Source organism: Dasypus novemcinctus, chromosome 8, assembly GCF_030445035.2.
Source record: "Dasypus novemcinctus isolate mDasNov1 chromosome 8, mDasNov1.1.hap2, whole genome shotgun sequence".
NCBI classification, from domain to species: domain Eukaryota; kingdom Metazoa; phylum Chordata; class Mammalia; order Cingulata; family Dasypodidae; genus Dasypus; species Dasypus novemcinctus.
Window position 1 is genome coordinate 20,244,516 of NC_080680.1, and position 25,259 is coordinate 20,269,774.

The 25,259-nt window shown below is 43.5% G+C and overlaps 1 protein-coding gene across 6 annotated transcripts in view; it reads right to left on the reverse strand.

The window, feature by feature from the left end:
* AOPEP (aminopeptidase O (putative)) overlaps positions 1-25,259 on the reverse strand; it is a 366,697-nt gene that overhangs the window by 94,090 nt on the left and 247,348 nt on the right. For all 6 annotated transcript variants that reach the window (XR_011649356.1, XM_004470934.3, XM_071216642.1 and 3 more), the window contains exon 11: positions 21,948-22,008. Coding sequence is in view for 5 of the 6 variants with exons in the window: in XM_004470934.3 (XP_004470991.2) it covers positions 21,948-22,008 (61 nt within the window). In the remaining variant the exon portion in view is untranslated. The remainder of the gene's footprint in view (positions 1-21,947; positions 22,009-25,259) is intronic.

Here is a 25,259-nt window from a genome sequence, read left to right on the forward strand (position 1 = left end):
ACAGAGTTGGCATGAGGACAAAATGAGACAATGCACACAGTGAGAGGCACAATAAATGTTCATTCTCTTCTTCTTTCCTCTTAGCCACAAAGGCCCACCTGGTATTTTGAACCTAAAGCAAACTTTTCATAGGTCTCAAAATAACTGAGTTCTGGTAGCATAATAAAAAAAAGCCTCCCCTGACAACCACCCAGACTCTATGGCCCTGCATGGAGCCTGCAGAGACACGGCACATCCCAGCCACTGCAAACAAGTATGCATCCCCTCCCAGCAACTACCAGCAGTCACGATGAAGCAAAGCTTTCATATGCCTTATTAAAAAGGAGACAATTCCATTTTTAGTCCTATCTCACTTGAAACAATAAGCCCACTGTAGTTGTAAAAAGACCATAGAATGAAATTTGATATTTCTACTTTGTTGTGTACCAGCATGACGAGGTGCTGGGTGCCAAAATATTTAAAACCCTAAAAGTAGCTGCATGCATTTAAAAACCAAGGAACAGTGAAGAACTTGGGCTTTAAGTTAGGCTGATAATGTTTTTCAGTATCCTCATCTATAAAGTGGGTATAATGATGGTGTTATGACTAGCAGATACTATTGCCTATATTACAATTAGCATAGGGACTACTCAATAAAATTATAGCCTTTTTTTCATTCTGGTATTCTAATATGTAAATTTATATGCCAGAGGGGAGATTTAAACTTAAAAATATACTTCTATAAAGAAATATAAATAGCAAAGAAACACATTTTTAAAAAGTTCAACATCATTAGTGATTAGGGAAATGCAAATCGAAACTACAATGAGATAACATGTCACACCTATTACAATGGCCAATGTTAAAAAGTCAGAAAACTGTAAATGTTGGAGAGGATGTGGAGAGATAGGCATGCTTATTCACTGTTGGTGGGAATGCAGAATAGTACAGCCGCTGGGGAGGGCTGTTTGACAGTTCCTAAGGAAGTTGAAGACAAACTTGTCATGTGACCCGGCAATACCATTTCTAGGTATATACTCAGAAGAACTGAGAGCAGAGACAGGAACAGACATCTGCACACCAATGTTCATAGCAGACTTATTCATGAATACTATAAGCTGGAAACAACCAAGGCGTCTGTCAAATGATGAATGGATAAACAAACTGAAGTGGATACATACAATGGAATATTATGCAGCAGTAAGAAGAAATGAAGTTGTGAAGCATGTGACAACATGGATGAACCTGGAGGACATTATTATGTTGAGTGAGGCAAGCCAGACACAAAAGGACAAGTACCATATGATTGTGCTATTATGAACTAAATATATTATGTAAATCCATGGAGTTAATAATGAGAATATAGGTTACCAGAAAATAGAATGAGGGTAGAGAATGGAAAGCTGAGGGTTAATCTGTACAGAATTGGTGAACGCACAACTATGTGATTATACTGAATACCACTGACTGTATACTTTGGATGTATGCATGCTTTATTAATATACCTATCAATGAAACTGATTTATTTAAAAAAATATACTTCTATAGAGAGTTATGCAGCCTATATATTCTCTAATTTGATTTGCCCATTTATAGCTAGTTGACCAGAAGTGTTTGTGCAAAACCCAGGTGGAAGACCCTCAGTTATGACCCAGTGAGAATTCAGGAGAAGCTGGCGTCATAATAAATACAATCAAGGAGGGCCTTCAAGCCACGCCTATCCTTGCCCTGGCCATATAAAATCTGAAAAATGACAGCTTGTGCAATCGAGGAAAAAGGAATCAAGAGAAAATGGAATGAAGCACTTGGAGAAAAAGTGGGGGAAGCCACTTGTCATGGGAGGCGATGTCTCCTTCCCAAAGAAATGAGACCACAGGGATAACGGAGGTTATCTACAGCCGAATCCCATTATCACTTGTGGCCCTGGAGTCTTAGTCCCAAATTCTGATGTATTGACTTTGGCCTCCCTTCCATGCATTTTCATGCCAATAAAGTTGCTGAAATTAAAGAAGAATTGAATTGTGGAGCTTTTTGGCATAAATAATGTCATATTGTAAAGTCTGGGCTAATAACAAACAGGAGGCCCTTAACGCACTTAAGAAAAACCATCTGATATATGTATCCCTCAATGTGGTTTGAAATTTCCCTCGGCCTACAAAGGAAAATATTTTTAGCATGTAGCACACTTTGTAACAGACATATAAATGCACTGGAAATATAATTTTAGGAAAGCATCTGGGTCTGATCATTTCTTGTTATACCTAAACCCCAAATAGATTCTACTTTCTCAATGCAATAAACAGCAGCATTTTGCTATAAGCTCTGCAGCAAACACCGCAGAAATTTCTCAGAAACTTTACATTAATGGTTTTGTTTGTTTTTATATATTTTTAAGCAGCAAATACTCTAATGGTTTCAATGTAAAGGCAGCACAAAAAATGTGGTGCTCCTTCTGGAGATATCCTCCCCACCTTCAAAAGTCAGCCTCCGACTCCCTGGAATTTTCCCCCAAGGTTACTTGGACAACAGACATAAACCAGTACTTATTTTTATATCTCAAAATATATCCTGGAATTAACAACTGCCACTGTCAAAGGTAAAACTGACCTGTTTATTGATCTGTAGCAATTTCTGGCCATTAACAATCCTAGCAAAATGCTTTTTCACCTCCTGTTGGTCAAACAGGTTAATATCTGTGAATAATTAATTTGATTTCAGAGCAAATGTCTATTCTTCAGTGATCAGCCAACATAAATGCTCCTGCAGATAGATTATTTATTAAGATTTCTCCCAACAATTTTTCAAAGAGCAATTTCCCAGTGGGGCGAGAAAAGAAAGGCACAAACAGTTCTCTTGAGAGGGTAAGTTTGTAAATCACCACTCAGGACAGAACATATGAAAACCCTCCCAATATCACACCAAACTAAGGACAGGCTTTAGAGCTGAGGGCAACTCAAAGATTGCCAGGCATGAAAGGAAGATGCTCAGAAAAGACCCCCAAAACAATAAATCCCGACTTTCCTCCTGACAGAGGTGACCAGGCCAACTGGAGACCCGGGACTCAGCACGGTGCAGGGTGGCCTGGAGTGGCTCCAGCCCAAGGCAGCTCTGGCCTCCTCCAGGCCAGCTCCCCTCATTCCCAGGGAAGAAACAAGGTCTCAGAGAAGGTACGTGGCTGGGCCAGGGCCACCCAGCTTAGCAGTGGGAGAGCTGACTCCAAAGCTGTACTTCCTGTATTCACGACCCTCTTCCTCTAACACTGAATTAAGTTTGTCGAACGAAACATCATGACAATGGGCCCTGTGCAGATATCAGTGTGGATATAACCCGATAAGCTCCCAGCCTCTGCTCCTGTTTATGAAACTCAAAAGAATGCAGCTTCCCATCTGATGTGATACAATTGTTCGGGCCCCAGGTGCAGTGGGACAGGGTGGTTCTGACGAGACAGGCTCAGGAGCAGAACTGACTTTGCCTGTAAAGGCCTGGAGCTGGAGGCCTGACGTGGAACGACAGGGTTTTCTGCTGGCCGAATCTCGGAAGACACTCACAACCAAGCTGCAATAAATAACGCCTACAGAGGTGTGTGACCAGAACGCTGCCCTCCTTTAAACCACGCCACTGGATGTGGGCAGCTGGACAATCACTGGCCATCACGGCTGACCTGTGATACCCTTGCTGGCTGGCCGCCATCAGCTGTGCTCTGTGATGCTCACCCGCTCTGCGCCAGCAAAGGGAACAAACTGAGGGCGGAAGCCAGGGCGCCAGTCAGTTTGCTTTTGAGAGCAAATAAGAAGATATGGCAAACATTCCTTAAACGCTTTAGAGCAGGGGCTCTTCACCTTTTCTGTTCCATGGACCCCTTACTGAGTCCACACTATATTGTGTATTATTTAATAAATATATCATACCCGCATCAACACGTCCCTACAAGAGTAATGTTTTTTTGAATTTCAGGTCCACTTACCCCTTGTTAAGAACCCCCACTTTAGAAAGTATTAATACATAAAGACACATCTTACTCAACCAGTTGCTTTTCCTTGGTTGTTTGTTTTGGGTGACCTGCTATTTATTATCAAAGTTAGTTTCCATCTCAAGGGAGGAACAGCTGTATCTTTCCAAAGGCAAAGGCCTAAATAGTTACTACACACACACTCTCACAGCCTTTCTCTGACACATACACAATTCAATGAAATAAAGCCCAGTATTTCCTATGCAAAATATTCAATCCAGATGCACAGGCTATCATTTAGAAATATCAAAACAGAAGAGGGATGTGCATACACATGACACATATTTATGAAAAGTCTTAGAAAGTAAGGTTCACATTACTGCACACAAAGCACATTTTTAGCCACTAAAGGGCAGTTTTAGGAAAAGAGCAGTCATCAATTAAATGTTAAAAAACCACCGCTGTTCAGGGCTCTCCTTTGGATTCATTATTATGTACTCATTCGTCTTTGAATAAACTGAGGCACAGATATGCCAAGCCAAGTTGGATTAAAAGGAACATTGTTGCCAAAAGGCAGAAGTAACCCCAATGTCCATCAACAGATGAAGGGATAAACAAAAATGAACTATCCATATAATGGAATATGATTTAGCCATTAGAAGGAATGACATTCTGATGCATGCTACAAATGATGCATGCATGCTACATTCTGGATGCACTTGACGATGTCATTTTGAGTGAAATATGTGAGACGTGAAGGGACAGATATTGTCTGATTCCACTCATATAAAATAAGTAGAATATATAAACTCGCAGACACAGAAGGCAGAGTACAGGTTATCAGGGGCTGAGGGAAGAGGTATGGGGAGTTAATGCACAATGGGTGCAGGGTTCCTATTTGGGGTGATGTGAAAATTCTGGTAATGGATGGTGGTTAGGGTAGCACAACATTATGAAAGTACTGACTTGTATGCGTATGGGTGGCTAAGACAGGAAATTTTATTTTGTGCATGTATTTCCATAATTCAGGGAAATAAAGCAACAGTGCTAAAAATTACAAAGTGCCTTGGTCCAACGGACTGAGGATTGAGTCCTAGGTTCAAACCCCAGATCTGCTACCCACTACTATCTAAAGTTCTATACTTGGGCAAATAAATAACTCTGTGGCTCAGCCTCACCCCCAATGAAGAGGAGATGAGTTGCCCTCTAAGACTTGTTTAAATCAAATGATTCTAAAGCAGACTAGCCATGCACTACTAGAAAAGACTGATCTTTAACCAGGAAGCAATATAGGCCATATCCACCCATTATATACGACATGCAGGTATTAAATATTAAATATTAATCTATTTTGTACTACATAATGGCTGACCACAAAACAGAAGAAAGAAAAGCCCTGTGTTCTAAAGCAGTCAAATGCTTCTGGTGGCGTTCTTTGTCACAGGGTGCTCTGACAGCAGTTGCTGGGGAGAGTCACCGTAGGGGCTACCACCCAGACAGCTCGGGTTGCCTATCTGAACATCAGGATGTGCACAGAGGCCGTGCAACGTCCGACATGTAAGTACATACACACGTGTACAACTTAAAGAAGTGGTGGCTGTCAGGGCTGTACCCTCCAGGTGTGGGAAGAGCAAGATACAAATATACAGTAATCTGCCTCTGATTATTCGGGTGGGTCTGCAGAGAGGAGAGAATAGGAGCAGTTCTTGAAAACAAACAAAAGATGTTTTTCTATCAATATACGGTCTATATTCTGAGGCTCACATCTTTGTCTGAATTCTTTGAATTTACATTGCTCCATCTTTCTAAAGATCTCTCTCTACGAACTAGATAAAGTGCCATTACAATGAAAGTCTATTACACAGTATCTCTTTTTTAGGAGGGGTGCAATCGTCCTTACATGGATCAGTCTGTGAGGACACAAGTGTGGGCCTGAAAAGCAGGCAGCACCCTTACGGCCCAATGGGGTCCCCCAGACTTTGCACCTCGAGGACAATCACACTGGCTCCCTTGCACGATGAGCGGGAGGACTCATGACTAAGGCTGCCTAGGGGCCTGTCGTTTTCTACTAGACTTAGCATCCCAGTCGAATATGGCAAATACAGGAGGTCTGGCTCTATGGTTCCTGCCAGGACCCTGGGGGCAGAGGCCCCTTGTGCGTTTGCTGGATTATAGTCAGTGCTCGGCTTGCGGCCGCCCCTCCAATACCACGAGCTTGTGGTCAGAGCCGGTGCCCTTTCAACTCTGGTGGCAGATTGGTGGAAAGAAAAAACTAAACCACCAAGCCAAAAATTTGGATCTCTTGGGAAGAATGTACAATTGAAGGGCTCTCAGAGTTTAGACTGTACTTACAGAGGAAGGACACGGATTTATAAAAGTGATAAAATATATTCCAGAATCTGAGAAAAATATGGATTCTATTAGCCAGTCCCAGCCCTACCTGTGGAGAGACTCAGAGGTACAGAGTCAGTCTGGGCTCTGCAGTTTTCAGTAGGCTTCTGAGAGATTCTGAGGCGTGACCTGGTCTCAGCAGACCTGCAGTAGATGGCCCCAAGGACCTCTAAGGCTAAGCCCATAGAGCTAGGCTTCCAGAGAGTTCCTAGCCTCTTTATTAAAACCCGTGTTTTCACAGGCCACTATCAACCTACCAGGTCTCCTTCAGCTGGACTGAGCGGAAGGGACATTTCAAAGTCAGAGGCCCCTGCTTCCTTTTCTTTTTGGTTCAAAGGGCAGAATGGCAGGTTTACCCTTAGTCACCAAGCAAATATTGGATTTCTCTCCCCAGTGTCACACCCTGAACATGGATGTGTTCGTCTGGGTCACTTTTTAAGGAAAAAAGTTCTCCGAAGCTCTCCCTCCCAACTAAGCAAGCCATCCTCACATGCCTTCCCCTGAGCTCCCTTTACAAACAGATGTCCACACCGCGATGCTGAAGGGCCGGGCCTCGGCCGCCCGCTTCTGCCGAGCGCCCCCTCCTCACCCGGCAGGACTCGGGCCCCTCGGCTGCGCTGCACCAGCATGTGCTTGTTTCGTGTGCTTCACCCTTATTCTGCTGAGGGGCTGTCGATGTGCCCCAGCCTTTTGTGTGTGCTCTCTGGGTAGACACCACTGGTCATCGGACATTTAAGGGCATTTTTTTAAAGTATCCATTTGAAATGAATGGCCTCTGGACGTGAACATTCACAGTCCAAAACCAAGGAGTAAAAAGGCAGCCCAGCGTTCCTCTGACTCCATGAGACAGTGCCGAGGGGACGGCTGGGCCTTCCATCCGGAGGGTCAAGGCCGCTGGCCCCCCCGACTGTGGGAGAGTCACTCAAATCCTATCACTCCTTCTCCAAACCTTCTGTGGTTCCTGGGCTCCTGGATTTCGTGTAAACCCCCGATGATCACATTTGAGTCTCTTGTGTCATCTGGCTGCATCCTGCCTTACTAATTAGTCCCCTTTGCAGATCCTGCTCTCCATGCCAAACAGACAATAAACTCGTTGCTAACAAGGGACCTGGAGGGAAAAAAGAGCACTACTCTGAAACATGATCAAAATACATTTGCTGGGTGTATTTTACCACCATAAAAAAAATGCACTCACTTCCATTATTCAGGGACAGAACGGCCTTGGTTAGGGTGTTGCAGGGATGGGGGCTTGGGAGGAAGTGGAGAGTGAAGCTGACCAGGAAGTGTTCTTTGCTCCCCCTACTTCACACAGGTAAGTTGCCTCCATTTCCCTGGTTCTGGGTCACTACTCTGTGGGTCTTTTTTGTGGTTAAGACAAACTAATTAATCAGCCACCAATCACTGACAGTTGATTCTACCCAGTGTTGCTCAAACATGCAGGGAAGTAGATGTGGCTCGAGCAGTTGAGCTCCCACCTACCACATGGCAGGTCCCAGGTTTGGTTCCAGTGCCTCCTAAAGAAGACAAGCAAGACAGTGAGTTGACATGACAGGCTGACGTGGTGAGATGACGCAATAAGATGGCGCAGTGAAAGAGACACAAGGAGGAAAACACAATGAGAAAAGCAACAAAGCAGGGAGCAGAGGTGGCTTAAGTGATTAGGTGCCTCCCTCCCACATGGGAGGACCCTGGATCGATTCCGGTGCCTCCTAAAAACAGAAGACAAGAACAAAGCAAATAGACACAGAATGAGCATACAACAGGCGGGAGTCGGGGGAGAAAAATAAATAAATAAAATAAATCTTTAAATGTGCATACTCAGTTTTCTACCTGCCAATCATTCCTTCTGCCAGTAATGGCCTTCTCCACAATGTCCACCTGTCCAAACTCTGTCCTTTGAGACCTGCTTCAAATGGTACCTCAACCCTCTCTGCTTCCAGTCATTGGAAAAGATCTCAACTCTTCACAGTTTTTCACCACTTACTGCATTCTGCCTTAGATTAATTATTAGTATCTATTTTTCCTACTAAATTATTAAGCATCTGGAGGGCAAGGTCTGTGTTTCTTTCATCTTTGATCATCCACACTCCCTCATAAAGATGAGATGCACAGTCTATAGTCATTGAATGAAGGGGGGCAGGAAGGGAAAGCACTGGATTCGGAGACATGATTTCAGATTCAGGAGGAAGCTTCCTCCAACCGGTGTGGGATGCTTGACAGTTTTTGGTAAAGCTTGACAGTTTTCGGTAAAGCTTGACAGTTTTCGGTAAAGAGAAGGCTGTCTATCTTTGTAATTTCCCGTTACAAAGGAAACCTTTGGGAGAGGAAACACTTTCAATTGTTCTTATTCACTTGGAGCCTAGTCTTGGACAACTATGAATGAGATTCAGATCTGTTGGGGACTGAATCATGGCCCCCACGAAAGAAGTGGACAAGTCAAAACTGCCAGTCATGTGGGTGTGACCCCATCTGTACAGGGGGCCTTTGAAGATGTGACTAGTTCACGTCAGGCCGAACTGAATGAGGATGGGACTTCATTCAACATGGCCCAAGTTCTTACATGGAAAGGAAATTGGAAACAGAAGAAGAAAGCAGAGGAGAAGGCAGAGAAGGAGAGAGAGATCACCATGCCATGGAGGCAGAGATATATCGACAAGTCAAGGAACTCCAAGAATTGTGGCAAGTCACGCACGCTACAGACAAGGGGAGAAAACATGGCCGGATGATATCTTAAAGCAGTGTTTCCAGCCTTCAAGCTGTGAGCCAATAAACTCTTGTTTAAGCCAACCAGTGGGTGGTATTTGTTGTAGTGGTCCTGGCAAACGAAGATAAGATTCTGGCCAGAAATCAGGTTTTGAAAGGGAGAGAAAAGGACAAAGACACAGAGCTTTCATTTGGGGAAACCAGAGGAAAACATCTCCTATTTCATCATGGGGTGCCTGGGGCTGTGAGGATGCCAAAAGATTTTGAGAGTGTCAAATCAGATGTCCTTAATAATACACACTACCACCACAGACACACGTGCAAACCTTCAGTTACTTACTACTGTCTGGGCGAACAGACTCTTCCCACAATTCTCCCTCTCATATCACCAGACATGGCTTTTAATTTTTGTGGACTAAAAAAGTCATTTGGGACAAAAAAAATTAACATTATACCCAAAGAAAATTCATCCATAAGGGGATATAATGGGGCTGGCTCGGGTAATTTTATTGGCCATTGTGAAGGGAATTCACAAGAAATGTGGAATAATGGGTCAGAGAGGTTTTGGAATAGGCAGGTAGCCACAGACGCCAAAAAATAAGGGAAATTAGGCTAAAAATGAAAAGGTGATAAAATCTCTCCCTACCTCTTGTGACTCTGCCAACTAAGACAAAAGCACCTATTCAATGTCTCTCTAAGGATCCTTGACAAGAGGTTGAGTCACTTAGAAAATGTGAGTTGAACCACTGGACAAAAATGACAGCCAAATCTTTTGGAGCCCCAAAAGTGCACCATATTATGCAACTGCTATTATTGATATTAAAGAACCATGGGCTTCATAGCACATATAATTTGAAAAATATAATTTCTCTGGAATTTGCAAAATAACCAGTCTCAGTTTTCTCGATTGACCGTTAAATGTAGAATTCGTAAAGACCACTGAAATTGAGTATCTTAATGGGCCTTAAAATTATGTTGATACTATTACATAATACGTGCTAAAAGAAGACTATAAACTACTACCCTAATAAACCACCTGGCTTTCTCTATGCTAAAAGCACATTGTGGTTCCAATGACAGAAACTCTTGCGTCACATATTATCAAGTTTCCTCGATTTCGTGATTGCAGCATTTTCCCTACAGGTTTTCCATTTTCGGCTTGTGCGGCCTTTGGCGTGTCGCAGGTGTTTGCTTAGAAAGAAGCGGCATTTTCCCAATATGATGAAATAACCTGCTGTTGTAAATTTTGGGATTCAGGAGTGGGTCTGGGAACTTGAGATGACTCCTGCTTGTTTCCAGGACACATTATGTGGTCAGCCACGTCACCCATCTTCTCGGTTGGCCTCACTGCCACTGCTGCCGAGGATTCTGCCGGGTAGAGGCTGATGGGCACGTCCCCCAAGGCGTAGACGGATGCCCAGAAGGGCTGTGAGGTTCACATGAATGAACTTGCCTACTTGTCAGCACCTCAGGAGGCAGGTCTTCTGGGAGCCGAAATTAAGAGCTGAAGCTAGGCTGGTAATTAGCTTGTGCCCTATTGTGAACGCAGCACTGTGACCCTCTGCATTCTGATTGTCCTGCTGTCATAGCAAATGGAAAGGCGTCCAAGTGCTGGCCAGCTCTATACACATCGATTCATTTGACAGAAAAAAAACACAACCAGATGATTTCAATGGTACCTATTCTAGGGGTGATTTTAAGCCTTAAGCACCCAGATTTTAATTCAACTAATACAGCTTTAGGGCAGCACTGTTCAATAGGAATCTAATGTGTGCCACGTTCGTTATTTCAAATTTTCTAGTAGCCACATTGAAAGTACAAAAAATAACAGGTGAAATTAAATTTAGTAACATATTTTATGTAACCCAATGCATCCAAAATATTATGATTTCAACATGTAACCAATATTTAAAAAAAAAAAAAAAACCACTCCTGAGATATTCAATCTCCTTTTTTCAGACTAAGTCTTCTATCACTGATGCATAGATTATACTCATGGCACATTTAAGTTTGGAAGGTAAACTTTAACCAGAAGTGTTTGGTCTGTATTTAGATTTATAAGATTGACAGTTGGAAAATAGATTCATTCGCATATGCCAGTTGTTCTAAACAATGATTGAATTATTTGTTTTTAAATTTAAATGTAATGAATTACAATTAAGTAAAATGAAACATTCAGCTCCTCAAGTGCACTAGGTAGATTTCAAGCACTAAATAGCCACATGTGGCTAGTGGCTACCCTACTGGACAGTGCAGCCCTTAGGCATCTATGTGCAAGGCCCAAAACAAATGAGCATCACCACAGGTAATGCAACAATGAGTTGTTTCCAGGGTGTGGTGGGGGGATGGCCTAAGATGTGTATGCAGATAGCAGCAATATGAGGCAGGTTGTGATAAATGCTAAATTACAGAGAAAGGAAAGCACTCCAAGGAGTGAAAAGAGCACATGCAAAGCAAGGCTGGGGGTAAAGCTCAAAGATATTAGGAGATGGTACATATGGTTGGGCAAATACCCAGGAACGGTGGGAAGTAAGGTGAAAAAGAAAAAGAAAAAAGAACAAGTAGCTTGGTGCAGTACTGTTGATAGCCTCAAATAAGAGGTCAACAAATTTGTTCTAGGTGCATTGTCAATGGGAACAAGTTTCTAGTGAGGAGAATGGCTCTGAACTGTGCCTGGGTAAGACATTTTTTGCATGATCTAAATGATGGATGGAAAGGGGTAGAGCTTGGAAGCTAAAAGACCAATTAGCTACTGCACCATTTCAGGCAAAATACAATGAAAAATGGTGGAGGCACTAGGAAAGGGAAAAAAATCAGAAATTTGGTTAAGTATGAGCATAAGAACCTCAGGAACTGGCAACTGTCTGTATGGGGGGAAGTGATCAAAGAGAGGGAGGACTTAAGAAACTAGCAACTAAAATAGGGATGTACAGAAGAAAGGCTGGCTGGAGAAAAGTTATTTCTAGAATTTGCACATAAGTATCTTAAAAGAGAGTTGGCAAGCACCAACTAGCCATGCATTTGGAAAAAAGATGTTGACCAGAAGGGGGAAATATTAAATAGAAATGAGTTTTTCCAGCTAAGAGATTTCAAAGTGAGCCAGGAGGTCATTCCAGATGTTACACTTATGAACGTCTCAGGAGGATCTCACTGACTGCCACAGTAAAAAGTGCCTCAAGCAGGGTGCTCCTGAGGGCTCTAGAGATATCTGAACAACCCAGGAAATCAACACCTGATCGGTGGGCCTTACCCTGGAATATATGTTAACCTATCTCCCCAATGGATCAGAGTTAGACTCATTTATAATTTCCCTACACGTGGTTCTTCTGCCCCTTTTATTATTATTTTATTATTATATATTATATATATTATATTTATTATTATATATTAAATGTATGTCCTAGAAACTTAAATATTTGTTCTGTTCATACACTGGTTGAGCCCTGAATCTCAGCAGAGTTGCAGCCAATACCTACTCTCCAGTTCATTGGACTCACTCAGGGCAACTAACAAAAGGATGATGATGGACAATGCCCATCCCAAAAAACAAAGTATCTACAACTGCAAGCAAGATAGTTCCATCCATCTGCACCATGGGATCCAAGGTCACTCTCATTCTGAAGCAGAGTGGGCATCACCATACCAAAATCCTCAAGGCTGAGGAATGAATGACTATAAGGGGCAATGCAACTATGGGTTCAAAGTAGTCTTATTATTATTTTAGTAATAGAAGAACTTGTAATATTGATATAAAGATAGTGGTCACCAGAGGTTCTGAGGGGAGAGAGAGGGGAGAATAGTTGTAATATGGGACATTTTTGGGACATTGGAATTGTTCTGCATGATATTGCAAAAATGAATACAGGCCATTACAAATTTTGTCAAAACGTATAAAATTGTATGGTGCAAAGTATAAACTAAAGTATAAACCATGGTCAGTAGCAATGATTCAGTATTTGTTCATTTATTATAACAAATGAACCACACTCATGAAAGATGTCATTAATATTAATAGGGGAAAAGTAAGGGGGTAGGGTATAAGGAAATCCCCTATATTTTCTATGTAACTTTTCTGTAATCTAAAGTTTCTTTAAAAATAAAGGAGAGGGGAGCAACTGTGGCTCAAGCAGCTGAGCTCCTGCCTCCCACACGGGAGGTCCCGGGTTCGGTTCCCAGTGCCTCCTGAGAAAACAAAAACAAACAACAAGCAAAACAAATGAAAACACCAACTCATGGGAAGGCGCTGTGGCTCAAGAAATTGAGCTCATATTTACCATATGGAGGATCCAGGTTCCATACCCGGGACCTCCTGGTAAAAAAGACAGAAATCAGCATCCAAGGCCCCCCATGTAGCACAGAGAGGTGCAAGGCCCCCAGGCAGCAAAGCTATGCATCAAAAAACCTCAACCAGATAGAAGGAAAAAAAAACTCAGGTGATATAGAACTGCCAAAATGGCGGCAGACTACGGAGCTCCTGGAGTCAGCTCCAGCTACACGGCAGTTAGTAAACACGCAAAGCCCTCTGGAGCTAGCCAAAGCACCTGTTTGGGGGATCCAGGAGACCAGACAAACATCCTGCAACATCCTTGAAGGACTGGAAGGAGGAGACTGCCCATCTGCAGAGAAGACTCATAAATAGAGGCTCCATGCCCCAGAGGCTGGTGCCCATCCTCCACTGGAGACACAAGCCACCTTGGGAGCTGATCTGCGGCTGGAAACGAAAGCTCCACTTCCCAAAAATGGGGGAGAAAGAGACAGTTGGGCACCAACTTCAGCTACTGAGGAGTAAATTCAGTGGGCTAAAGTATAATTCTGAGAACAGCTAAAGTTTGAGCCTGTCCAAGTCAGAAAGAGGCCGGTGGTCGCCATCTTAACTCTGCACCTGGCATGAGGGGAAGTTGGGTGGACTGAGAATCACCATGCTGATGGGGACCAGCTGCTTTCAATCCAGATCAGATTACTGCTCTAGCCTAGGCCCCAGCCCCACCTCTGGGAGGGAGGCCAGTGACCATCCTACTTTGGCAGCACTAGCTGCCCAGGAGCTATTCTGTGGCTCGAATTTAAAGCTCCATTTCCAAAAAATGGGAGGAGGAGATGGTTAGCCACTGATTTCAGCTACTTACTGGTGGTTTCAGTTGGCTAGAGTATAACCCTAAGAACAGCTAAAATTGGAACTTGTCCAGGTCAGAAAGAGGCCAGTAGCTGCCATTTTGACCTTGCCTCAAGCCTGAGGGGAATCCTGGCTGACCGAAAATCACAGTGATGATAGGAAATGGTTTCTTTCACCCAGATTGGCCTGCAGCCCTAGACTAGGCTTCAGCCCCACCTCTGGCAGGGAGGAGGCTGGTGGACCCTGCTCCAGCCTATCCAGGTAACTGCAGGTACATTTGGCTGGCACAGACTGAATAACCCGAAGTCTAACGGGGCAACCGTGGTCATCTTGGACTCACACTGCATAGATTGCCGTCCACACCTGCAGCGCCATCCCCGCCCCAGGCAGGGGAGAGAGGGGCATGAAGCTTCATCAGTCTCTCTGCATAACTAGAGTCTAGGCCTGCACGACCTGGATTATTCTACACAGCTGTGGCTCTCTCCTTACCCCTGGCAAAGGAGAAAGTTGGAAGAAGCTTCATCGGCCCCTGGGGTAATGAGGGCAGTTTGAGCCTCCACAGCTTATAACACCAACTACATCCTTGGTTCCTACTGCATACCAAGCAAGGGACAAATGGGAAGAAGTCCTAAACTAAGAAGAAAAACTGTACCCAGAATAAATACTCTAGTAAGCCAGATGCCAGGACACCAACAAAAAATTACAGTCCACATCAAGAAATAGGAAGCTATGGCCCAGTTAAAGGAATAAGATAAGCCTCCAGATGACATAAAGGAGTTGAGACAACTAATCATAGATGTTCAAATGAACTCCTTAATAAATTCAATGATTTTGAATAATCTCTAAAGAGATTAAGGATATTAAGACATTGGATGAGTACAAAGAAGAATTTGAAAACATACATAGAAAAATAGCAGATCTCATGGGAATGAAAAGCACAATAAATGAAATTAAAAAACATTGGAGGGAAGCAGACATGGCTCAACTGACAGAGTGTCTGTTTACCATATGGAGGGTCCAGTGTTTGATCCCCAGTACCTCCTGACCTGTGTGGTAAGCTGGCCCATGCACAGTGCTGCTGCGCCAAGGACTGCCGTGCCATGCAGGGGTGCCCCCGCGTAGGGGTGCCCCATGTGCAAGGTGTGTGCCCTGCAAGGAGAGCCACCCCACATGTAAAAAGTACAGCCCGCCCAGGAGTGGTGCCGCACACAGAGAGAGCTGATGCAGCAAGATGACCCAACAAAAAAGAGATGCAGATTCCCAATGCAACCTGATAATGCAAGCAGACACAGAAGAACACACAGTGAGTGGCCACAGAGAGCAGATAATGGGGGGGGAGGGGAGGAGAGAGAAATAAATAAAATAAATCTTTAAAAAAACACAACATCACAATCATATAATAGCAGATTTGAGGAGGCAGAAGAAAGGATTGGTGAGCCTGAAGAACTGGCCTCTGAAAGTGAACATACAAAAGAACAGATGAAGAAAAGAATGGAAAAAATTGAACAAGGTTTCAGGGAAATAAATTGACAGCAAAAGATGGGCAAACACACATGTCATGGATGTCCCAGAAGGAGAAGAGAAGGGGAAAGGGGCAGAAGGAATATTTGAAGAAATAATGGTAGAAAATTTTCCAACCCTATTGAAGGACATAGATATCCCTGTCCAAGAAGCACAATGTACTCCCATCTGAAAAAATTTGAATAGACCAACTCCAAGACACATACTGATCAGAATGTCAAATGCCAAAGACAAAGAGAGAATTCTGACAACAGCAAGAAAAAAGCAATGCATAACATATAAGGGATACCCAATAAGTGCTGATTTCTCACCAGAAACCATGGATGCAAGACGACAGTGGTATGATATATTTAAGATACTACAAAAGAAAAACTTCCAGCCAAGAACCTTATATCCAGCAAGATTGCCTTTCAAAAATGACGGCAAGTTTAGAATATTCACAGATAAACAGAAATTGAGAGAATTTCTAACAAAGAGATCAAATTTTCAGAAAATTCTAATGGGTACGCGAGAGCCTGAAAGAAAAGAAAGGAGAGAGAGGCCTAAAAGAGAGTCTAGAAATGAAGATTATATCAATAAAAGTAACTAAAAGTGTCAAAAGAGTGGTGAAAATAAAATATGACAGATAAAACTCAAATAGTCAGGAATAAACTTAACCTTTAACGATGTAAAGCACTTATATTCAGAAAACTGCAACTCTATGTTAAAAGAAATAAAAAAGGCCTCAATAACTGGAAGAACATTCCATGCTCATGAATTGGAAGACTAAATATCATTAAGATATTTACTTAATCTCTTAAATTGATATACAGATTCAATGCAATCCTGAAAAAACTCCACCAGCATTTTTAATTGAAAACATGACTATATCAAATTTATTTGGAAAGGTAAGTGGTCCCGAATAGCTAGAAACACCTTAAAAAGTAGAAGTGAACTCTCCTCTCTAGTCTTTATATTCCCTAGCTATAGTGGTAAAAACAGCATGGTACTGGCATAAAGACAAACACATAGACCAATGGAACCAAATGAAGATTCAGAAACAGACCCTTACATGTATGATCAAGTGATTTTTGACTAGCCTGTCAAACCCACACTGCTTGGCCAGAACAGTCCATTCAACAAATGGTGCTGAAAGAGCTGGATATCCATAGCCGAAAAAAGGAAAGAAGATCCCTATCTCACACCTTATTCAAAAATTAACTCAAAATGGGTCAAAAACCTAAAAATAAAAGCAATAACCATAAAGCTTCTAGAAGAAATTGTAGGAAAATAGTTTCAAGACCTGTTGGTAGGTGGTGGATTCTTAAAGGAGATGAGAGGAGGACTGAGATGGACTACTGATGTTTAATATATGTAGAAGTTTTAATTAGCTTTACTGTGAAAGTGTGGAAATGTATAGAGTGGATAGTAACACATAGTAATAGCTAGTTTATAAATGGGCATGTGGCTGAAAATGGCAGTCTAGGTATGTAAATGCCAATTAAGAGAATGCTAGTGAATACTCTAGAACAGAATAGCACAGTAACCCAAGAGGTGGATGAGAATTGTGGTTGATGGTACAGATGCAAGTGTCCTTTGTTAGCTAAAGCACATGCATATCATTATTGCAGGGTAGTGGGAATGTGAAGAAGCATGGGAAAGATACAACTGGAGTGACCTATGGACTGTGGTTAGCAGTAATAATATAATATTCTTACATCTATGCCAAAGATGTTCTGTGTTGATAATGGGCAGTATGGAAAATGTGTGCCAAATATACACTATGGATGTGATAACAATCAGATGATACTATATTATTTATAACAAATGTTCTACCACAGTGTGGTGTGTTGATAGAGGGGTGTTGTTTGGTAATTCTGCACATGTGCATGATTATTTTATAAGTTTACAACTTCTGGCATAAAAAATATATTTAAAAAATAATAATAGGGTGGGTTGGGGGAAAATACCCAAATATAAGATAAGGACTAGAATTAGTAATAAGATTTTGACAATATTCTTTCATAATTTGTAACAAACATCTCATGACAATGCAAGGTGTTGGTGGAGGGTTGATGTATGGGACCCCTGTAGGATGTTATGCGTGATGTTATGCATGTTTGTTTTGTAAGTTCACAACTTTTACTATACACTTATTGTTTATGTATGTTCACATATAAATGATATAAAGATAATAATGGGGGGTTGGGGAAAATTACTTTGGTTAGTGGTACTATTTCGACATTGCTCTTTAATTACTAGTTTAAAAGGTTTACCAACAATGCAAGCTATTAGTGGTAGGGTGAGGTGCAAGAGTCCTGTGTGATGTTATATATGTTTGTTTTGTAAGTTCACAACTATTACTGCACACTTATTGTTCATGTATGTTTATGTATGAGTGATATACTTCAATAAAGTTAAAAAAATTCATGTAAAAAACAAATAAAAAAAAACAACTCAGGTGAGTCAATGTGGCTCAGTAGTTGAGCACTGGGTTCCAATGTACAAAGACCTGGGTTCAATCCCTGGCCCCCCATACCTATAAGTAAGTAAGTAAGTAAATTAAATAAATGAATGAATGAATGGATGGATGGATGGATGGATGGATGAATGAATGAATAAGGAGGGGAAAAAAGACGGTTGGAATACATGTACATGTGTGGTGGCAGGGAGGGCTATTCTTTGGGCCAGCAGACATGAAAAGAAATAAAAATCTATTTATAGACAGGTAGGCAGGTAGACTGATAGCCAATTTTGCAACCATACAAGGAAAATGATCCAGAGAATAAAAATACCATAGAAGAAAACAGAACTGAGAGATGGCCAGAGATTCTTCATGACATTTGAGTCCCTAAAGCCAGGCGGAATGAACTTAAGGTGCTTCCATTATTTGAGCCTGTGACTTCTCTTGTTTGCTGAAGTTACTTTGATGCCAGTTTCTATAACTTGCAACTGATAATCCTTTGCACATGAGGTATAAATGTGGAGTAATCATGACTCCACATGATCAAGTACAAGCTGCCTTACCAAATGGACTGTGTCTTGTTCACCCATGAAACTTCCTCTCTTAGCACAAAGGTTGGGATGAGACGACTTCAAATAAATTTTCAGTAGATAGATTTTAAAAATATCTATTTATAGACTACCATATTAATGGAATGTGAAACTTTCTTAGAAATAATACATACTAGTCCATCAGTGGGAGTCTGAGTAAATGAAATTATGGTACATCCATTCATTAGGAAGCTATGCTACAATTTTTTGCTCTTGAATTAAATTAGAGGGATATGGAAAACAGCTCAAGATACAGTCTTAAGTGAAAATTTTTAACTCTGGATAATAATATTCCAATTTTGTTCAAAAAGAATATGCACCTCCATGCTGCATAGCACAGAAAATGTGTTGAAGGACACATACCAAACTGTTAGCAGGCACTGATTATCTCTGGGGAAAGGAATGGGGAAGGGCTTTTACATTTTATATTTTTCCACTGTTTTAACTTACTACAGAGAGAACATTAATTTTTATTCTAAAAAGGGAAAGAAATAAAAAAGTAAAACATGTATTCATACATCCATAAAAATGACCAAAAGGATAGATATCAAAAATTATTTTCTTGTTTATAAAATTGCTTTATATTCCAAATGAAGTGTATAATTCTTCTATAATCAGAAAAAAAGTCATAAATGAAAATAATCTATAATACTAATTAATCGTAAATCTATTGTCGAAGCCAAAGGGTAGGGATGTTTTTCTTCAAAGAGATTTGGATCTGATATGGTCTTTTTCCTTCTTTGGGGCTCGTGTTTACTGTTATTTCTGTGACGATACTTCCACATTAAAAAGAAAAAAAAAAGATTTCCATTTAACGTGGCCCAGAAGGAAAATCGAGGCCAACCACAAGGCAAGGCTTCCTGAGAGAAGACAAAAAGCCTCTGTAACCCGCGGAATGAAAACTTCGCCTGTAGAACGTGACTCTTTTGTCACGAGTGACTTCCAGTGCTGGTCGACTGAAAATTTTAACGAGAACAAAGAGCATGGGAGCAGTGTGAGTGCTCTGGCTGGCATTCCAGGCCGCGCAGACTGGTAACCTGATACCATAAAGATGGGGACAAAGAACAAGGTGTCCCATTCACGGCGAGCCTCCTGCAACCAGGGGGTCCTCAGGCTTTTGCCGAGCCTTGCACTCAAGTGGAAACGAGAGGAACTCTCAAGGAGTGCGCCCAGAGCTGAAAGCAGGTAAATCATCACTGACCGCATAAAGAGCGGGAGAAAACGGGTCGAATAGGTGAAAAGATGGTGTCCGATCATTCACCAATGTACACTAAATCAGGGTGCTTTTTGTCTGACACTTGTTTTTCTTTTACTCAACAGTTAAGCACCCAAGGAAATACCATTGAGTCTTAAAGACAATTTATGGCAGGGCTGGCCTCATAGCACCTGGGCGTGTTTTGACAGCAGGTTTCATCAGTTTATAGCAAAGATTCTTGTCTACCCTATAAGCTGTCACTAACGCGACAAGGCCTTGGGAAAAAATGTACGGCTCAAGGCAGATCTCTCCCTTCCACACACCCCTCTCCATTTCCATGAAAAGCAAAAGTCTCCTGTTGGTGGCAAAACCTCATCTTCTTAGGGGTGGGGCAGGGGGAAATCACAGAGCCAGCTGGGAGAGGGTCAGCAAAGTGGGGTGTGCCTGCTTCCAGGCAAGCCATTAAGAACTCTTTCCTTTCCCTCTGCAAACAGCGGCCCAGTTGTTCTGAGCCAGGAAATTTGGGAGTTTCTGAACTCCCCTTTCTTCCCAGCCCCAAGGCACGCTAAGAATGTCTGAGAGCCTTGAAACAGCGGGGTTAGGGGCACCACGTACCACGCAAAGGGCTTCCGCGAAGCCTTCCCTGTTTAAACGGGGTGAAGCTCGGTTATTCGCGATTGGGGGAACCTTAACTTTTCTCTGGACGTTTGTTCTCAGTCAGTGGTCTGGTTTGGAAGTCGCCTTCTGAGAAAACACAGGCTGTCACTATAATATACACGAGTGGAAAGCACTTCCTCTTAGGAACAGCTGCAGCCTTGCCTCACCACCAGTTTTGTTTTTGTTTGTTGGTTTGTTTTGGATTTTTATCCTTTTTTGCTCCCAGAAGGATTGGGCTAAACACGTAACTTTTAACAGGTGACACACATTCCTGAACTCGGGCGATGCGTCCTCTTTAAGGAATCTGAGCTAATGGTGACTGGTGGCCTACATTTTCCCCTGGGTGGTGGAAAGGACAAAGGCTGGAGTAGACTGGCTGAAAAGACAATGGAGGACGGCCCCTCCTGTTCCTTAATTTCATGGTTCACAGACATTCATTGACATCCAGACACTCCCAAGGGGAAGCTCATATAACCAACCATGTGCCAACAGACCAGAAACCAGAAACTGGTAGGCTAGAGAGGCTGCTGCTGAGCCCAGGGCGGGGGTGAGTCAGGGCCCCGTCTGCAGCTGCTCCGGGGGCTAGCCCAAGCTGGAAGGCTCCAGGCCTGCAGCGTCCTCCCAGCCCCCTCTAGGATGCCGTCCTTGGACTTCCCAGGTCCCATCTCTAGGATTAGCATTTGGACAACCAGGTGGCCTGGAGCTGCCCATTAGACAGGGAGGAACTGGACTTGGGAACAGCAAAGGCAGGAGGCGGCTCCAAGCCCCGTGATTTCCCCCCAGCTTGGGCTGGCTGGGAAGACGTGCCTCTCTCAGAGCTGCCCATAGGCAGGAAGGGATGGACAGAATGAAACACTCAGGCAGTGGGCCCAGCTCCCCAAGACAGAGAAATGGATCTAAACAGGTCATCCAGGTGAGAAGACCAGAGGGATGCAGAATTGGCGGAGGATGCTGAGGGGCAGCCAGGGTGGGAAAATGAGGGACAGACACCAGGGGTACGGCACGAGCACATGAGAGCTGCAGGCGAACCAGCTCGCTTGTCCGGCTATACCCAAAGAATGGAACTAGAGGTGTAGTGGCTCAGCCTGCTATTGGCATTGAACTGTTGCCTGGTGACTTCCCCCCAAATACACATTGCTCTGTCAAGACCTCATATAGCGCATTGAGCAGAGTCAACCACCGTGTCTACCTACAGCACCACAGCAACTGGAGGCAGTGGCCAGAGGCCCACCCGGTGATGGCAGGGCCAAAAGAGGGTGGGAGACCAGCACGTCCCTCCTTAGGGCTGCTCTAATTCAGTGAGATGACTGCCTTTACATTTAATAAAAATGACGGCCATGATTAATATGCTAAGTGGCAGACTTGACTATTCTCCATGGACACCCCAAAAGCAGAAATCCTGAGTGTACCTTTGGGATTCCGGAACTCTCAAGCCAGTCTCGGAAGAGGTTTTCAACAGACAACTCAAGCCTTTAAAAATAAAACAAAACAAGAAAAGGAATGGATTAAAAAGTTACAGAGCACTTATTACAGAGAATGGGCACACACAGTATACATCTCCCACAGAAGTACTTATTCTTTGGGGGAAAGAGCTCTCCCTAGGTGCAAATGTGGAAGAGACCCCAGTCACATCCAGCACAGCTTCTCTTCAGGTAACAGTAAATACATAATGAAATCTGAGCATCAGAGGCATACAGCAGGTGCTATTAGTGCTCTGAAAAGTATTTTTATGGTTAAGGAAGCCAGCACCGGGAGGATAAGGCATACTCATGAGACTATGGCACCTCATGTTTCCTGAAGGGTCGTCCATCCAAATGAGATCATGTATTACAGCAGTCAGTGCATCCAATGAAACGTGCACTTTATAGTGATGATGGGCTAAAACAAGCAAAACCCAAATAATCGCTGGAGCCCAAGAATGGCTCGGAGGTAGGAGCATACGCTGCCTTCGAAGGCAGGTCCACATTTTCCATTATTTGAAGTACTATGATTGTTACATCTGACCCTTAGTTGAAATGCTTTTGGTTTCATGTGCTGCTGACTTGCATACTCCTTAAAAGTGCTATGCCATCTACTTAGGGTCAGCTGAGTCGAGAGGTGTGTCCTGTCTTCCCCTGTTCATGAAGTTGGAAGCACCCCTGTCTCCTCACTTCTTCCAGGTAACTCCTGCCCATGCCAGGATGACATCCTTGACCCCCTCTCCCAGGGGCCTCACCGGGGGATGGAGTGGCCGTCATGCTTCGTGTCCTGCTCGGCCTTGGCAGTCATCGCACCTTGTGATGGCCATTTATTTGATTACTTATCTGCCTCCTCACTAGACAGAAGCTCTCTGAGAGGAGGCTCCCTGTCTGTTCCAATCATCTCTAGCGTGTAAGTAGATCCCATAAATATTTATTTTTGAATGAATGAAAACACATTTCACAGTTGACTCAATGGAGATTATTCTTTTTAAGATCATCATCTTCCCCGGTAAGATATTTCCATGGCGCTAAGCTCTGCATCTTTTTTCATTTTATACATTACAGATCACACTGTATATATACAATAAAATTATAACTATATATATACACACACACACACCCTCCCTCTTGGAATTGAAAAAGACGTTGGGGAAAGATATGATGCATTTGTTAAGGCACTTGTAGCCCAAGGGCTCCCCCGATCTGTGTGTTTTACTGTGGACAGGGCAGAAGCGAGACAGGAATGGAGGGAAGGGTGGACTTGGCAGGTGTGGGGGAAGGGAAGATGAACTGTTTTTCCTTTTCCTTCCTTGTCCTCCCCCTCATTGAGAAGCAAATTCTGGTGCACCTTTTTTTTTTTTTTCTTGAGGTACAGGGCTGTGGACTGAACCAGGACCTCCCATGTGGGAAGCAGGCGATTAACCGCTTGAGCCACATCCACTTCCCCTGGTGTTCCTTTGTGTTCCCTGATCAGGACAAGAGCAAAGTTTCCTTAAGGAAGCAGCTGTTGCTATTTCAAAACAAGAAAAAAACATTACAAGAGGGATTAAACAGAGAAAGTGCTTTGGATTCCCTCTAAAGGCTCAGCCATGGGTCTATGAGGCAGGAGAAGGGAAAGAAGTGAGTAAAGGAGACACGGCCCCTCCAGGTTTCCAGACTCAGTGGAATTACCGGGAAGGCCAGGGCCCACCACTTCTCTGTTGTCACTGAGCAGCGCCAATCTCAGCGTGAAAGGCCTACTGTGTAAGCCGTGAGCATGTGGGCCCGTGGGCCCGTGCATGCGTGTACATGGATGTGCGTGTGCCTGCTGGTGCACCTGGTGGGCGCGGGGAGCCTGGGAGAGAAGAGGCAGCTCTGAGCGCCTTTGATCCTCGTCACTGCTCTTTCCTGAGCTTGATTTATTTGGTTTGCTGCGGGGAGAGGGGCTGGAGATGCCCACAGATCTACGAGGAGGAGGAAAGTGGACCACTGAGAGAAGGACTGATGAAGGAAGGAGAGGAGAAAAGGTGGGCCTCTGGCTCTCAGTCAGGGGAGGCAACTGACAGTACCAGCAGAGCCCAACCCTGCTGAAAGCTCGGGGCAGCCCAGGGGTGAAGGAAGAGAACTTGACCGTGCACCTAAGCAGCCGTCCTCTGTGGCAGCGTCTGCTCTGGCAGATACGGTGGGGAAAGGTTGCATTCATTTCAGACGAGAAGAGACCTTCAACTGAGCAGTCTTGTCTCTGGTGTAAATGATAAAATCTATCTTACATTCCAGCTTCCTACATTTCACCTGAAAATAAAACGAGCTCAAGTTTCCTTGGCTGCAGGTACGAAGGTGTTCTTTGTAAGCTTCCATTGCAGAATATTTCTGTGTCTGGGATCCAGGGGTCAATAGCCCCTATCACCCATCCTTCAAGAGATAGTCAGGGAGCAGGTGTGGCTCAGCAGATGGGTGCTGCTTCATTATGTATGAGGTCCTAGGTTCAATCCCCGGTACCTCCTAAAAGACAGAGAGAGAGAGACAGAGAGAGAGTGACAGAGAGAGAGAGATTCAGAAAATCCACAGAGAGGCCGCTGACCTCCCTGACAGAGATTCATCAGGTCATGACTCTTCTAGAATGACGTGTGTGAGTGGGGCTTCCACAGCTTAAGAGGGAGATGCAGAGCTTAGAAAGGATTTAGAGAAGGGAAGTAGTGGTGATTGAAGGGGTAAGAGCATTGGCTCCACGAGGGAGGTGAAGGGAAAGGGGGATTAAACAACTTGCAGAGAAGTCTGAGGAGTGACGTAATAGCCGTTGTAGAGTGATTTTACAAAAGATGGTGAACAGCTGTTGCTCATGGCCACGGCAGAGAGGACAAGAGGACATGGACACAAATGTGCCCTGGGGGATTTTAGCTTAAAGCTGCTTCTTTAGGGGTGGCATGGGGATGGGCTGGGAAGTTAAGTGCTCGAATATTTTTGAGTGAGGTATGAAGGTCTTTGCTACAAAGGCCTTCTTGGGAAGCGGATGTGGCTCAAGAGATTGTGCCCCCACCTACCAAATGGCAAGTCCCAGGTTCGGTTCCCAGTGCCTCTTGGAGAAGATGACAAGACAGCGAGCTAGTGCGACCAGCTGGTATGGCAAGGTGACACAGCAAGATGATCCAACAAGGAGACACAAAGAGGAAAGACCATGAGAGAGACAACAAAGCAGGGAGTGGAGGTAGCTTAGCAACTGAGCGCCTCTCTCACACATGGGAGGTCCAGGGTTCTGTACCCAGGGGCTCCTAGAGAGAAGGT